This window comes from Contarinia nasturtii, unplaced genomic scaffold (genome assembly GCF_009176525.2).
Source record: "Contarinia nasturtii isolate CC-2019 unplaced genomic scaffold, AAFC_CNas_1.1 Cnas_scaffold_350, whole genome shotgun sequence".
Lineage (NCBI taxonomy): Eukaryota > Metazoa > Arthropoda > Insecta > Diptera > Cecidomyiidae > Contarinia > Contarinia nasturtii.
The window spans coordinates 4,117,530-4,133,985 of NW_022197705.1; the positions used below are offsets into that span (position 1 = coordinate 4,117,530).

The window sequence follows — 16,456 nt, forward strand, 5'->3', positions numbered from 1 at the left end:
AAAAGTTATTTGAAAAAGCTAAAAATTTGCAATTGTTTTTATTTGTTCATACAATTTATTTTAGAACGAACTTATTATAACAGAAGTTTTAAAATATCTTTAAAAATATCTGGCAAAAAAAAGAACTAGAATTTTTTTTGAATGAAATCATTAAATTGCAAGTTAAATTTGTGTTCAGATTTATACGGCATTGATTGAAATTAACTCTCTCAAGTGAAATTAAATTTAAAGTGAATTAGTGAAAAAGTAAAAAAAAAAAACATTGACATAAAGTAAACACTTTAGAAGTTAATAGAAACATAAAAGAAGTTTTACGCTATACTTATTATCATAATAATGGACATCAATCCAATCGAAAACGAAATGGTCGAAATGAACGATATGGCGATCGTAGCATCAGCACCATCAGGCTATGAACTTTCAAATCGCCGTAAAAGTAATCGGCAAATCCGACGGCCAATACGCTTTCGTGAATCTAGCACAAGCGAACAGAACAATCCCACCGAGTGTGTTGACAAGGATGATTCTAAAATTTCACAAAATTTGAATTCATCTGAAGAGAAAGATGAACTTCCATTCAACAACATCGTTACGTCGACGCCGATCAGAAAGCAAGCCAATGCTCAGCTAACCATGATCGCAAAAAATGAAGAAGACAAGCCTACGAATGGAATTTTAAATCAACTATCAATGGTGAAAATGCCGTTAGAAGAAAGTGTAAACTCAGCCAAAAAGCAACGCATTGATAGTGAAGGTCAGAAGATATCAAATAATAGTGTCACCATAGCATCGAAAAGAAAGCAAGCAAGAAAGGAAGCCTATGAAAAAATGGCTAAAAAACCAAACACGAAAAAAGTTGTTGTGAATAATGATCCCCAGCCTTCGACCTCAGCAGCGGTCAAAACAGCAAACATGAAGGAAATTATTGTGAATAATGATCCTCAGCCTTCGACCTCGGCAACGGACATATCAACACGACTGAAGTTGACAACGGTAACCATGGATGAGTTACCATTAATTGGCACCTGCAAGGGAATTAAGCGAGGCGTACGAAGGCCATACAATCGTGGCGTTCGTGCTTTTCATCATAGTAAAATTCGTAGACAAGATTCACAAACGAAAATGGTTGATGAACTTTATGCGCACAAAAACGCATTGCGCATCCAAACAGAACTGTATACAAACATCGCCAAACTACGTGAATCAAAGAAATTTAAGCGTTGGTCAAGTAAAATGCACCGTTTGAACAATCGAACGGGATTACTTCGTGATACGTCATCACCCCGAATCCGTATGCCGATTCTTGCAACACCGTCATTCGTAACCGAAGAAGGCTTAAACGAACTTAAAATCAATGAAATTATGGTTAGTCATAAATTAGGAGAATTGCTTGATAAAGTAAGACCAGATAAAGAGATAGAAAAACAAAGTCTAAAGGAATTGAAGGACAATCTTGATCTACCGACGAGAGAAAAACAAAAGGAACATAACCGAATTCTCTGCAAAGGAAAAGTAAAGAGAGCCCAAGCTATTGCTCAAATAATCCATAAACACTTACCTGATAATACAATGATTCGGAACAGGTTTGTAAAGAAAGGTATATACAGCATGATTGCCGAGAAATTGGAAGAAAGGAAATGATCCAAAAAGTAAAATTCTGATGATTTCATCGATTTTATTTCATTATTTGATTTATTTTGTATTGTTTTTCAACAGATGGAAATTTATTCATTTTGATTTAATGAAAAAAAAAAAAAATTACAAAAATGTAAAAACTAAATAAATAAAAATAGAAACAAAACGTATGTCTTATTTATTCTCATTTCACTGCAGAACATTTGGATAAACTGGAATAAAAATTATTCAAAACTCTTATTTCAGGTGGTACAGAGACACTAATTACTTATCCATAATTAGTAATATACAAACATATAAAATTTTCAATTTATTTTAAGCAATAATACATCCTGTGGGTGAGGTACATTTGAAACTTCAATATTCCAAATATTCGTTCATCTTTTCCCATAGATCACTTCCGCCATCTATTGATGAAAGTTATTGTAAAAAATACTTGTTAAAAGGTTTACTGTGCGTTTCTCATCACGTAAAAAATTCGTAAAAAGGGACATTTTTGTCCAGTAATAAATTCAGCCTGAATCAATTATTCTTTTTTGCAATTTAAATTTCGAGAAAACTGCAGAAAAAATTCAAATAAATTAAAAATACATTTTTATTATGAACACAAAAAAAATTCAATAGTAATAATGAAAAGAATTTATTTTCTATAAAAATGCACCATATACGATGAATGAACAAAATATCCCATGTAAAATTATAATGAAAAATCTGAACGGATTAACTGGAAAAAAAACAATGATCTAATTGTAAAAGTTCAATTACATTTGCACAATAATCGTTGCCATATGATTTCATTCATTGATATCTTCTGTCATAAATCGCATTCTTTCTATGAATTATGTTGTTTTTAAAAAAAAGCGTTTAAATGTTACGTGCATACAGTATGGCCAACTGTGTGACAATGAAATGGTCGAATAGAGAGAAGAAATATCCCAATAATTTAAAGGCAACAACAAAACAAAAACAACCAGATCAAATGCCAAAGTATTTGTTTCATTCGGTCGCATGCGTGTTAAATGGACACAGTGCTGTCTATCTGTCTCTGTTATAATGCTTGTTCGTACTTTCTTTCTCGCTTCGTAAAAGTCAAACGATGAAAGAGGAAAAAAACTAGCAGAGTGAATCCAAACATTCGTCGCCATTACATTTTCAGTCATAATAACGGAGCAAATGAAAAAGACTCATACACTATACACCAGAGAGTAAATCATTGTGTTTCTTCTCATTGAAAATATTAAAAGAAGTTTCATTGCTCGTCATTTTTTGCATCATAACATTCAATTTATATCAATCTCGTAAATTTGCAATAAATATTTAAACATCGATCAAATATTGTGTATACGAATTTCACTAAATAAAAAGAAGAAGAAGAATTAAAAGTAAAAAAAAATGTTGCAATTGCATCGAAACAAATGTGAATAAAAAGAGATCGGTTTCGGTATTTGTGATTTCTTTTTCTTCGTTGTTTTTTTTTTTTTTCGTTGGTGTTTTCCTTTTCGGAGTGCGACAAATTCAATTGCTGAATATATTGAGAGGCGAAAATAATGTTTGATACGATTGCAATTGGTGCGATATCCACAGCGAAGAAATATTTTTTTGAAAATTGTACAACAAGCAAATTACATTTAAATCCAAAAGGTAGAGACTTTTAACTATTCATTCGGAATATGGTGATGATGAATGAGTGATGCGAGCGAGTATGAGAGTTTGTGCCCGATTCCAAGAACCAAAAAAAAATTAAATCTCTGACCCAATGTACTGTGTGTTATTTTCTTTTCATCTTCTCCATACTATTTTTCCCGTGTTGATTGTAAAAGTTGATTGCATTTCACATAGGTGAATGCTGTGTATTGTGTGCGAAAGAACTGTAGCTAGTTGGCTAATGAAATTGACAGATGAAAGAGTACGCACAATGTTTATTATTTAAAAAAAAATGAAAGCCGAAAATCTAATATTCAATTTTACTTTATTTTGGTGTAATGTATTCAATGAATTGGATTTCCCTTGAATAATTTGGTTGATGTTTTTGTTACAAACAGTGTCAATGGGGGAAAAGTCAAATAATCTATTAGTAGATGAGTGTTTCGAAGCGCCACCGCATTGCTTTTTTCAACATCTGTATATTTCCAAGCAATAAAACGATTTATGATATCAAAATTCTTTTGAATTTTCCGTAACACGAGCATGATTTAATGATTTTTCCATGAACGCGAAATAGAAAATATGATATTTATTCAATGTAAATGTTTGGTTGTCTATTGTACAGGAACACATCACAACCAGATATGAATGAAAGAGAAAGTATTCCAAGTGTACCAGTAACAACGCTAGCTGGTCTAGCAAGTGTGTCCGACTGTAAGTTCAATGCCAATCAATGATGTTTTTTTTTTTTTGAAATGGATATGAATACCCGAAATTAAAATGCATTTCATTCTATTTGTGCAGTGCTAAACGAGCTTCCAATATCAGATTCATCAGTTGGTACGCCATCAAAGAAATCATTACTCTTTCATCCGCGAGTTGCTGAAGAGGCTAACCATTTACTGTCTATGAAAGATGATGTGCTAACGCGTCAACTGACTGCAGCACTCGAACAAACGAATGCAGACCATATGTAAGCAATGCACCGAGACAAAAAAAAACCCACCTGAATTCACTGAGAAAAAATGCGTAATTTCTGATTTTTTTGCTCGTTTTTGTTTTCAGTGAACTTAAGCCACAATATGTGGAGCAACAACCTTCTGTAACGAATATGAATGAATTGCCGCACTTGCTGCAGGCAATATTACAAATTAAGCAAAATGTTTTCAAAACAGGCGGCCAGCAATATCAACATCAAAGACCACGTAAGTATTAAGCCGAATTCACGTTCATTTGTTAAACAAATTTCATATTCCATTTGCGTATGTGTGACTTATGCCAACTTTTTTCACCTTTATTTTAAATTCGAATAACAAATTTAACTATCTTAGGTTGTGTGTGTGTGTGTGTTTGCATAAATAAATTCATTTCCATTTTGTACATAAGAAATTATTTTATACAACCTTGTCAAAATTCACTTTCTATCATCTATTATTTCGCTTTTTTCTCTTTTATTTTCATCTGTCCTGGTGCTTTTTGTTTTCGCTTATTATGATCCGTTTTACACCAAAACAAAAATCAATTTAAAATATCACCGCCAATATATATTCATCACGTAATTGTCTAACTACCCCCTTCGCTAAAAAAACATACAAAAAAAACAAATACCATTGAATAGCCACCCAAACTAATCATATGTATCAACATGCTCAAAATTTCAATTCAGCGCAAAATTCGATGCAACAAAATTCATTTTGCTCAGCAGGAAATCAAATGCAATGGAATCAACAGCAACAACAACAGCAACAGCAGCAACAATATTCCGCGCAATTACAGCAGTCATTCAATTCACAAAATCAAATGATGCATCCACAACAACAACAGCAGCAGCATATCCAATATCAACAGCAACAGCAACAGTTACAGGTAATTTACCGGCAAAAATGAAACGTCTATAATTGATCTTTAAAAAATAAATGAATGGTTTTTGTTTACACATCCTTTATTTGTTTTCATATTATAGCATCAACAACAACAACAACAACAACAACAACAGCAGCAGCAGCAGCAGCAGCAGCAGCAACAGCAAATGTATAACTCGCAAAACCCAATGATGAACTCATCACAACACATGCAGTATCAGCAACAAATGCAGGTAAGCGCCGCGAGAAAAAAAAAAATTTTGTAAAAAGCCTCATGAATCTAATGTCTTTCAATTTCATTTCAGCAACAAATTACTCCAAATCAAATGCCACAACCAATGGTTGTTAAGCAAGAGTATGCATACGGAAGTATGGAGCAAAGGTCTCAAGATGCTTATGCAATTCAGGTGATTAATTTTTATTTCAGATTTAATTCACATTTTTCGATCGTTCTATTGGCGATTGAGTTGTGTATTAAAAAAATGCAAATAATTAACAATGAGTGTGATCTGTTTAGCAAAATATGTACGAGATGCCGCAACAGGTTATTCAGTCGCAATTGCATCAGCCGTACCAAACGTCCGATCAGAGTCAATCGCCACAAATACAACACCATTCACAACAACAATCATACCAAACCGTAATACAAAATCAGGCTCAGCCTATGCAAAACGTCGCACATCACCAAACGCATGCCATGCAACAGCAACAGCAACAGCCTCAACAACAACAACAACAGCAACAGCAACCGCATCCGACACCGCAACAACACCATCAAACACAATCACATGCACATCAGCAATCTCAAAATCAAAATTCACGATTCGACACATTTGACAGCATCAAATCAACGCCAACAACACCATCGCAACAGTCACACGCGAACCGCTATGCAAACAACATTGGGTATTTATTCAATAATTTTGTTGTCATTTGGCGCCAATTCAATTGACATTTTGTCTTATTTTCCTTTGTGTGAATAGAACGCCTCAAAATAATAGATTTGGTAGCCGACCATCACAGAATGATTTCAATCAGCTCTTAGGACAACCAAAAATGGAAATGCATCAATCATACCAGCAAAGAACAAATAATCAATTGCAACAAATTAACGAGATCCTAATGAAAAGCAAATCATCGTTCAATAGCTTGCAGAAAAATCAAGATCAGATGAAAGTGTTTCCAGAAGATCCACCGCCACCGCCAAAACCAGCGCCATGCAATTCGTCGAACGACAAAAAATCGCTGAAAATTCAATTGAATCGATTGAATCCGGAGCATATCGAGCGAATGGGCAAAAGTGTATCCGAATTTGCAAAAAATTCACCCGAATCAGCGAAAAAATTGGGCGTGATCAAGGATGATATGGACATTTTCTCATTGATGAAAGCCGACGAACGCAATCTCAAACGAAAAACAACACAGAATGACGTTTGTCCGTGTAAGTAGAAGATGAAGTACAAAGATATTTTTTGTTCAACATTGTTTTTTGTTGTTTTTCAACCGGAAACATATTGTTTTCATACGATTCGAGTCGGAACGTTGTTTTGACGTCTTATTAATTATTTGTTTTGATTTCATTTGCTTTTTCGCAGTTTCACAACCAAAACTCAAGAGAGTTTGCCAAGACATGAATCCGAAGACAAATCATGAAGATGTTCAAAAATCCCAAACATACCAACAATTCGTTCGTAATATGGAGAATGAAATCAGACATTTACAAGACAGTGAACACTTTTACAATCACGGTGAGTCATCGTTTATACACTTTTTATCTTCAATGTAATGGTTATTTTATTGGTGTTTTTTCCCTTCCTGCCACAGATGATGTTGATTATCACAGTGACTGCATTTCGAAGAAAACACTCAACCAGCTATCGAGTGATGTGGCCAAACTGAAGGCAAAGGGCGCTGTTGACGCATTGAACAAGAACAAATTAACGCTTTTGATCAATTTTGCCATGCGTAATGTCGATGTGGCCAAAAACTTATCAGCTGGACCCGTTAGTATTTCTTTTATCAATTTTCAATTTGATTACATTTGCCGGGCCTTGATTACATTTGTCATTTAATTTTTAGGATATTGAGGATGATAGTGAAGAGCAAATCGATAAGATTTTGGATGCGGCCGAAGCCTGTTTGCTGATTTGCAATTTATACTCAACGACAAAAGATGTAAAATTCCTGCAAGAAGATAATATGGATAAAATCGTGAAATTTGCCCAATTACAAATGCGTGAAACGATCTTTCCAACATTCGATCCGGTATTTTCGTTGCGAAGTACCAAGAAAACCGACGGTCGCAAGAAAAACAAAACGCAAAATATGAATAACAATCATGGTGTAAATGTGTCTCGCAAAGTACAACTTTTATTTAATAAATTAGTGGAGTTGACACGTATATTTGTCACATTGTTTGATAAATGTGCGTTCATCGATACGATTGTGTTGGCTGTGTCTACATTGGCCGTTGAACCGTTTTTCGTCGATAACATTGAAGCCATGCAATTTGCTTGTCTCGAGCTAATCACAACGGTAAATCATGAATATTGACTTTAGCAATGAATACAAGACAAAATGAAACAAAAATGTGCTAATTAAATATTCTCTTCCATTTCTTATGCACAGATATTCCGCAAAGAGAACTATGTGAACTATCGAAATAGTATTTTAAACGATATTTTCGCATCGGTGGATCGTCTGCCGCAATCAAAGCGAAATATGCGACCATATAAACTATCGCACAACGGTGGTAGCATTCAAATGATAACTGCCTTAGTATTGCAGTTGATTCAATGTTCAACAGTGTTGCCGGAGACCTTAACCGATTTGGCAAAATATCGAAAGAAAATCAATCAAGGCGATATGGATGCCAAATTCGACAAAGATGTAATCGTTAAAGAGAAACACGACATTGCATTGAGCATTGGCGGCAATTTTCTAACCACTTTTCTCGATAAATGCAAAACACGATCGAGCGAAACTGATTTTCGGCCATTGTTTGAAAATTTTATCACGGATTTGCTGACAACAGTAAATCGACCCGAATGGCCAGCATCCGAATTACTTCTTAGTCTTTTGGGCACACTTTTAGTTAAATACATGTCTGACAAATCAATGGATCAATCGATACGAGTGGTTTCACTAGAATACTTAGGAATTGTTGCAGCACGTTTGCGAAAGGATACAGTCGAATCTCGATGCAAAGTCGATACCATGGATCAACTAATCAAATGCATCAAATTGGAACAAGAGAAGGAAAACGATTTGGACAATGATGAGGTGAGTTTGGAATTGGACACAAAAATCAAATGTATTTGTTTCATTTCACATGTTTTTAAATTTTACAGTGTAAAATCGTGGTCGATCCAGAAGAAGAGCGTACCGAATTTCTTCAACGAATATTGCTTGATTTTTTGGCTGTAAATGCGCACGAAGACAATTTGGTGTACGATTATGCTCGACATTTTTACTTGACACAATGGTATCAAGACGCACAACAACGGAAAAAGCGCGTTGCTCAGGGTGAAAAGGGGTTTGCATCGCGTAAAAAACAAACAAAAAAGAATCGAAAGTATCGAGACTCTGAATCATCGCTGGACGATGATAGCGATGATGATGACGATGATGATGATGTCAAAGCTGTAAAACCTGGCGGCACCGATCAAGAGCTCAATTTAGAAATATTTCGATTACTTGATAATCGTAAGAAATATCTGCTATCAAAAATCACCTCATTTTCACCGAACAGCAATGTTCAAGACATAAAAACCTATATCGATTACAATAATGCAAATTTGATTGCACAATATTTGGCCAGTAAACGTCCGTTTTCACAGAGTTTCGACATTTATCTGCAGAAAATTATATTGGTGGTGCGCGAACAATCGATCGGCATTCGAACAAAAGCAATGAAATGTTTGGCCTTAATCGTTGAAGTCGATCCATCGATATTGAAGCGAAGAGATATGCAAATCGGTGTGAGTCAGAAATTTTTGGATACATCGATTTCAGTGCGCGAGGCGGCTGTTGATTTGGTTGGCAAATATGTGCTTAACAGTCCAGAATTGATAATTCAGTATTACGATATGTTGTCCAAACGAATACTTGATACGGGTGTGTCGGTCAGAAAACGGGTCATTAAAATTCTACGTGACATTTGCATTGAGTATCCGAATTTCACAAAAATACCGGAAATTTGCGTAAAAATGATTCGACGTGTCAATGACGAAGAGGGCATTCAGAAATTAGTCACCGAAGTGTTTATGCGAATGTGGTTTACACCGTGCGCAGACAACGATAAGGTAGAGCAATGAATGTGTGTTTAATCATTTTGAAAATTACTTATTTCTTTTCGTTCCATTTGAAACAGGCATCTATTCAACGGAAGATCGGCCAAATGATTGACGTTGTGAGCATGGCACATGACACTGGCCTACAATGGCTTGACGGACTTTTGACCAGTGTAAGTTTTTGTTTTAAACACTTGAAAATTTCTTTTCTCGAGTAGATCTTATCAAAATACATTGGTTCATTTTAGATATTCACACCGAAAGAAGAAAAAGACATCGATCGAACGGCGAATGCGCCGAAAAAGGAACCACCGAAAGAAGTAGTGAAAGCGTGTCAACAACTCGCCGATGGATTGGTTAATGAGATTTTGAAATTTGAAGCGTCGGACAGTAAGAAGGTGCTGAGTTGTGTGACAACGTTGCATTTGTTAGCCAAAGTTCGACCAGCATTGCTTGTAAACCATGGTATTACATTGGAACCGTATCTTAATACACTTGCATCGACTGCCAACGGATTGAAATTCATTAGTTGCATTGCTGAAATTTTGGAGCAAGTGGTACCGTTGATGGAACATCCGAGTGAATCGTTCTTGGTTGACCTCGAAACACATCTTATGGTGTTGGCGTGCAGTCATAATCAAGTCGTAGTCAATAGTTGTCTATCATGTTTGGGTGCTGTTATCAACAAAATCACTAAAAACTATAGGCTCATTCGAGATTGTTTCGTTCGGTAAGCAATTTGTATCACTCTATCTTATTTTATACTTTTATCTTACAAATTGATTCTTCAATGCAGAAAATCAAAATTCTAATCAATCACTCATTTCAATCGTACAATCATAGGTTCTACAAACCAATCATCAATAGTCACAATCAATTGCAAAAGCAACCAAATTATCCGATTGCCAATATATATCGGCCGCAATTCCGTCGTGGTTTGTTCACAATCGGTTTGATGATGCGATTTTTTGATTTTAAGAATCCAAATGTGTACGGTGATGGTTTGGGTCCCGAAGAAGCCGGTCTACCATCAACCATATGCAGTGATACATTTGAGCATCTATTCTATTTTTCAACGATTTCCAACCATAATGAGATTCGCCGTGAAGCGCTCGTTGCTCTTGGCCATTTTTGTATACAAAATTACGATTATTTAGTTGATACAAAACTTCGGAACCTGTACTGTGATATTCTGACATCGGAAAATTACGATGTAAGCGTAAAAATAATTGTTCTACGCAATATTCAGATGTATTTGAATGACGCAGATATGTCGATGTCAATGAAAGACAAAGACTGGCAAACGCAATCGTTGGTAGAAAATTTATCGGATATGAATGATGTGGCATCGGGCATGGCGAGTCGAATTATTCAATTGTATCTCAAGGAAATTCTAAGCAGCTTGCTACACAGAGACGTGAATGTGCGATCAAATGCAATCAAAGTTATCCAATTGGTATTACAACAAGGTTTGGTTCATCCGATGACAATTGTTCCATATCTGATTTGCGTGAGCACTGATTCGGTGCGAGAGAATGCTCATCGATCCGATCATCATTTGCAAGAGATTGATAAACAGTATCCAGGTTTTGTACATATGAAATCACAGGCTGGCATGTCACTGTCATTTGAATTGCAAACGGTGCTACAAAATAAAGAAAATGAACGAAACGCAGTCGTTCGTGGCTATTGTGTTAGAAATAAAGACGAACCACCATCGGCGCTCAATAGTTTTCTATATACGTTGTTACGCACAACAAAACCACAACGACGTGCACTCGTCCAATGTATGATCAAACAATTCGACGAACAAAAGACAACACTGCGGCACATGATCTATTTGGCTGATAATTTGGCCTATTTTCCATACACAATGCAAGACGAACCACTTTATATCATTCATCAAATCGATTTGCTGATTACTGTTGCTGGAACCAGTCTATTGCAGACATTCAGAGAAAATCTGAAGCCTATGCCAGGACAAGAGCAAACCGATCCAAATGCACGTGAGTGTAATCTTATTTTTTTTTTCTTCATTAAGTCAAATTTAAGAAAAAATGAAGTAACATTTTGATTTTCTTATATTTTCAGCAAAAAATGTATTGGAAGATGATGACGAAGACGACGATGAGGACATTGAAGTGCTCTATCATAGGCTGCCGGAGAGTACATTCGAACTAGAGAAATGCATAACCGCTTCGCAAGGTTGCATTCTTTTATTGATGTTGAAACAACATCTAAAAGACCTGTACAAAATCAATGATAAGTAAGTGGTGTTTTTATTGATTCTAAATTGGTCTCCTTTGAAATATTATATTACTATTTTTAAATTTCAATTTAAAATCTAACTGATTTAATTGTTTTTTTTTTGTAGCAAAATCTCTCGATACACTCCATCGGAAAATACCAAAGTGTACGATAAAGTCGTTCACCGAGTTCAAGTGCCGAACTTCAATCCAAAGCAGACAATCGACATCATAAACAAGGAACGATCACAAGATATTGAGTTGTCCGAAGCCGAGAAACGGCAACTACTTCAACAATATTTGGACGTAAGTTCACACAAATTTCATACGAAAAAGCTTTCAACTCGATTGTTTCTCAAAAATCCCAAATAAATTGTTGAATATTTTTTGAATTTTTAGTTCAAACAACTCATGTTGAAGATCGACAATGAAGGATCGGACGATGAATCAGATACTGCAATCAACAAATCAGCGACAACAACTCCGAAAAAAATTGATCCAAATGAGTATGGTGCAAATACCCATGCGCAAGCGCAATCGTATCAACAGCAACCAATCCATGTAAACAATGTGAACAATGCAATAATAGGCAATGCTGGACAAACTCCATTACAAGCTCTTCCCAAGGTATTGCCCAATCTAAATAATCCATATACACGTTACACCTGATATAAATGAAATGACAAATTTGCCTAAAAAAACCAAAAAAAAAACCAAAACATTTTTTGAGACAAACCGTTTTTAAACAAACAACAAAACCACCTTCCTTTCTCTTCCCTCTCTTTGAATGTTCTCTGTATCTCTCTCTCTTTCTGTTTCGTTCTTTGTTTTTTTTCTCTTTCTCTCAAACACATACTCTCTCTCCACACACAACAACAACAACATATCGATAAAATTATTCCATTCCATGTAGAATATGATGAATAGCCATGGTTATCCGACATCGGCGTTGGCCACCGCACCGAAATCAATGCCGATTCGTACAATGCAAAAAACGCCGAAACGAAAACAGTCATCGTCTGCACGCAAATCATCGCGTGGTGGCAAACGTATGCGCAAGAAAAGCCAATTTCGATCATCATCTGAAGACGATGCCAGTGATTATAGCGATGACGATTATGAATAGAAGTGACGACACAAAATCAAATCTCTCTCTCTCACAATCAATCAATCAATTGTATCGCTGAACGCTCCTTATAAACTCCCACACACACACGAGAATATATCAATTTTTATTTTCTTTCATTTTGTTTTCAACGGTAAAATTTTGTGAAAAGAAATGTTTTTTTTTTTAAATTTCGAAATTTATTTTCTGATCGCATACACTTTTTTGGTTTTTATTCCCTTTGGTTCTCTTTTTCTCGAAGTAAAAGATTGTTTATTGGATTAATAATTTAAAATGTTGCGCATTTTGGGTTTTAACGGAAAAATGTGGACACCATTTTACAGTTAAGATCACATTTCAAATTAAGATTGTGTATGGAAGAAAAACGTACACTATAGCAATTGTTGTATAAATGATTACATAAATCAATTTATTTGAGTTGGGCGCAGCTAAAATCAATAGTTTAAAATTAAGTGTATATTTAAAAGTATAAATGAAAAAGTTCACCTTAAACTTAGCTTAAAACATTTGAAAAATAAAACACTCCTCCCACACAAACACAACACATCTATTTATATAATAGCAAAAAAAAAGGATAAAAAATTGAATCATACACCAACAAAATCCATAAAATTGAGGAACAAAATGAGCAAAAAAAAAAATTAGTTGGAATTATTTATTATTCATTCACAACAAAACAAAAAAAAAACTCTAAAAATGTTAGCTTAGATAAGTTTAGAAATTCTGAATGAGATGAAACACTCTCAAATCTATGAAAATATTTAAGTCAAATGGGCCACTGGCAATGGCACAAAACGTAGTAGATTCAATTGAATACTACAATTATTTCTGTATTTTTATGAGAATAAAAAACTAACGAAAATAAATAAAAGGGAAAAAACAATAAGCAAATGTGTATATTACAAGTGACAAAAAGAGACGATGATCGAAATCGCAAGAATAAATTCATTCAATCATCGATGACAAAATGATCTATTTAAACAAAAAGAGATGTAAAGAACAAACAAGAGAAAATTAGAGTTTATAAAATGCCACAAATAAGAAACAAAGAAAAATCTTAACAATGTATGTAATTAATTCTCCATTGAAGACCAAGTTTGCATTTTTGTTTTCTCTTTTTTCTCTTATATTTTCCACTCACACACAACGACCATTATCACAACCACTCATTTTATTAATTGAGCTCATTCATTATTGCATATAAATGCTTAGTTTCAATCGGCTTCTAATCTTTTCTGAATAAACAAGACGACGAAAGAAACATATATATACATAGAAATGATTTTCTATCTCATTCATCAACCTCTTTTAGTCTTAACAGAAACACACAAACATCCCTTTAGAATTTTTAATGCATACTTAATGGCAGAAATTTTTCAAACTTTCTTCTTAATTTAAGAATTCCTTCTCTCAATTTTTTTTTTTTGTAAAAAAGAAACATTTGTAGAATGTAAGAGTTTTTTAAAAAAAACAAAAATTGACAAACAAATTGAAAAAAAAATCATAGAAACATAGAAACGGTATTTTTCTGCGATTGAATAAGGAATGACACAATATGGAATTTTGTGCTAATTCTTTATTTACGTTTGTGTGTTAGTAGAAAAAAATTTAAAATAAAACGGAAAAAAATGGAAATGAAATATACTTCTAATTGTTAGCAAAGAATTATTTGACAAACGCATACACATGTATTATTTTTAACCGAATTTTTTTTTGCTAATTTAAAAATAAAAAGAATGAAATGGAAATACATTGAAAATGAATTTGAATTTTTGACTTTCATTACTGATTTACTTTCTCTTTATTTTCTCTCTCTCTGTGTTGCACAACAGCATCATTCCGACAGATTAAGCATTTGGTAAGTATTGTTTATAACAAAAAGATAAATCATAGCAATTCTATTAAATCAAGAGAACAAAAGAGGTCGAATCGTATAGTAACAAACTGAATGTGTGGTTTTGTAAATTATTATTATCATTGTTCATTTAATTTCATTATTTTCAGTAGATTCTGTACGATGATTCAGTACATTAAGCAATTTTCGGTGTTTATAATTTTTATTAGAGTCGATGTGACTTTGGCAATGCAATGCAAATTTGAGAACAAAAACCGACTGCCGAGTCACTGGGATGCGATTCAAAAATTCATGAGACTTACGAATGTATAATATCTTTCGCATCAGTTGCACAATAAATTTTAATTTTCGAGTAATTTACATTGATATCAATAAAGTGTTTAAATTATAAAAGTAATGTTCGCTTGGCTTCCGTTCAACTGTTTTTAGCCGAATGGCACCATAGGACTTTTATGCGAAAATTGCTGTTATAATTCATAAGTTTGTGAACGAAACAAAAAAAAAACATTGTTATATGGACTACTTTCACTTGAAGAGGAGTTTCACACCTCTTCTACATAAAATCGGATGTAAAAGATGCTTGCACATAAAGTTTCTTTATTTTTCTTCATTCGCAAAACCAAAAAGTACAATCATTGCAGTAAATACGAATGAAATTTATGGTCTTAAGTTGAGCGAAAAGTTTTTATCGACTGTGTTACTGATGACCATCACCACGCAAGAAGAGCGAAAACGAGTCTAAAATCGAAATCAAATGAAAAACCAGATCAAAACATAGAAAACCAAACGAAAACCATCTGAACGTTCAGAGTCGACCTACAAAAAAAAATTGTCTCTAGCATATACGATCCGTACATTTGACATCCCACCGTGTGACTCATTCCTAGAAGAGCGCTAAATGTGAAGCAAAAAAACGAAAATAAATTTCTACAATGCGATGACAAATATATGTATTACAAGAGAGTACATTCATGTTTTATAATTCATGCAGCGTCACAATCAAACGAAGCGTACATTTATAAACGTGCTAAAAACATTATGTTTGAACACATTAATACGTAGAATATTACAATCATCATCAAATCGTTTAAAATCAATTTGGATAAGTTGTTCGCCTCACATTTGGCCTAAGAATCAATTTTCTTTTTGGGGGTAAAAATGAGATGGCACAATTGCTATTTTCAACGATGGTGCACATGTGTGAAAGAGTCGCGTGTATAGAATGGCTCCACCCTTTTACAATGGTGGTTGATATAACCAATGATTATTATACACAAATGGAGAGAGAGAACAAGTCAACGAGACATATTCCATTGTTCTTGGTGCAGAAGGGGCTGAAATATGCAGATAGAGCGTAATATCCATGCGCTACACAGTCACTTTTTATCCATTTAAATGGAGATTTCCATGTTGTACCGCATATCTGAGTCGCGTGATGGAAAATAGCTGCCAACGTACCAAGAAAAGTGGATAAAATGTGTCCTGTGCACCATATCGTACACGTTTACAGAATCACTGTGTTAAATGTAATTGTTATTACATCCTGATTGGACGAAATCGTTTTAACTGTTACTGTTCTGATACTTTTATGGTGTGATGTTGTTTGCCTTTAAATATGTCGCTCATCGAAACGCTTTGTAATGTGATTTTCACGGGCAGTTGAATTGCAAGAGCTGAAAATCAGTTTGTCAGTCATTATCGGCAGCGTTATCGGTTCGCAAGGATTTTCAGAGTTTTCTTAAGACCATCACACTCTTATTCGTTCATTTCGATTATTCGAGTGCTTTAAGTCGGAC

General features: G+C 34.3%; 1 protein-coding gene across 4 annotated transcripts; it reads left to right on the forward strand.

Moving 5' to 3' along the window:
• The first annotated feature begins 2,783 nt into the window (after nt 1–2,783).
• LOC116337919 (nipped-B protein) lies at nt 2,784–14,485 on the forward strand. 4 transcript variants are annotated; one of them, XM_031762884.1, is made up of 21 exons: nt 2,784–3,276; nt 3,905–3,993; nt 4,084–4,252; nt 4,345–4,484; nt 4,898–5,145; nt 5,243–5,374; nt 5,447–5,548; nt 5,659–6,047; nt 6,125–6,582; nt 6,737–6,889; nt 6,966–7,144; nt 7,221–7,676; nt 7,770–8,423; nt 8,492–9,445; nt 9,514–9,606; nt 9,682–10,163; nt 10,277–11,439; nt 11,525–11,699; nt 11,808–11,985; nt 12,079–12,306; nt 12,593–14,485. In XM_031762884.1, the coding sequence occupies exons 2-21, from the start codon at nt 3,924–3,926 to the stop codon at nt 12,803–12,805; spliced, it is 6,636 nt and encodes a 2,211-aa protein (XP_031618744.1). In that variant the 5' UTR covers nt 2,784–3,276; nt 3,905–3,923; the 3' UTR covers nt 12,806–14,485. The 4 variants fall into 4 exon arrangements, with proteins under 4 accessions (XP_031618744.1, XP_031618745.1, XP_031618746.1 ...); XM_031762885.1 differs by having other exon boundaries at nt 4,946–5,145; XM_031762886.1 differs by having other exon boundaries at nt 4,982–5,145.
• The last annotated feature ends 1,971 nt before the right edge of the window (nt 14,486–16,456 follow it).

Bases quoted from the DNA above. Each gene is read 5' to 3' on its own strand.
- LOC116337919 (XM_031762884.1), top strand. From the start codon at position 3,924: ATGAATGAAAGAGAAAGTATTCCAAGTGTACCAGTAACAACGCTAGCT. The intron at 4,485-4,897 runs GTAAGTATTAAG...ACCATTGAATAG, and splicing joins ATATCAACATCAAAGACCAC to CCACCCAAACTAATCATATG. The intron at 5,375-5,446 runs GTAAGCGCCGCG...ATTTCATTTCAG, and splicing joins AGTATCAGCAACAAATGCAG to CAACAAATTACTCCAAATCA.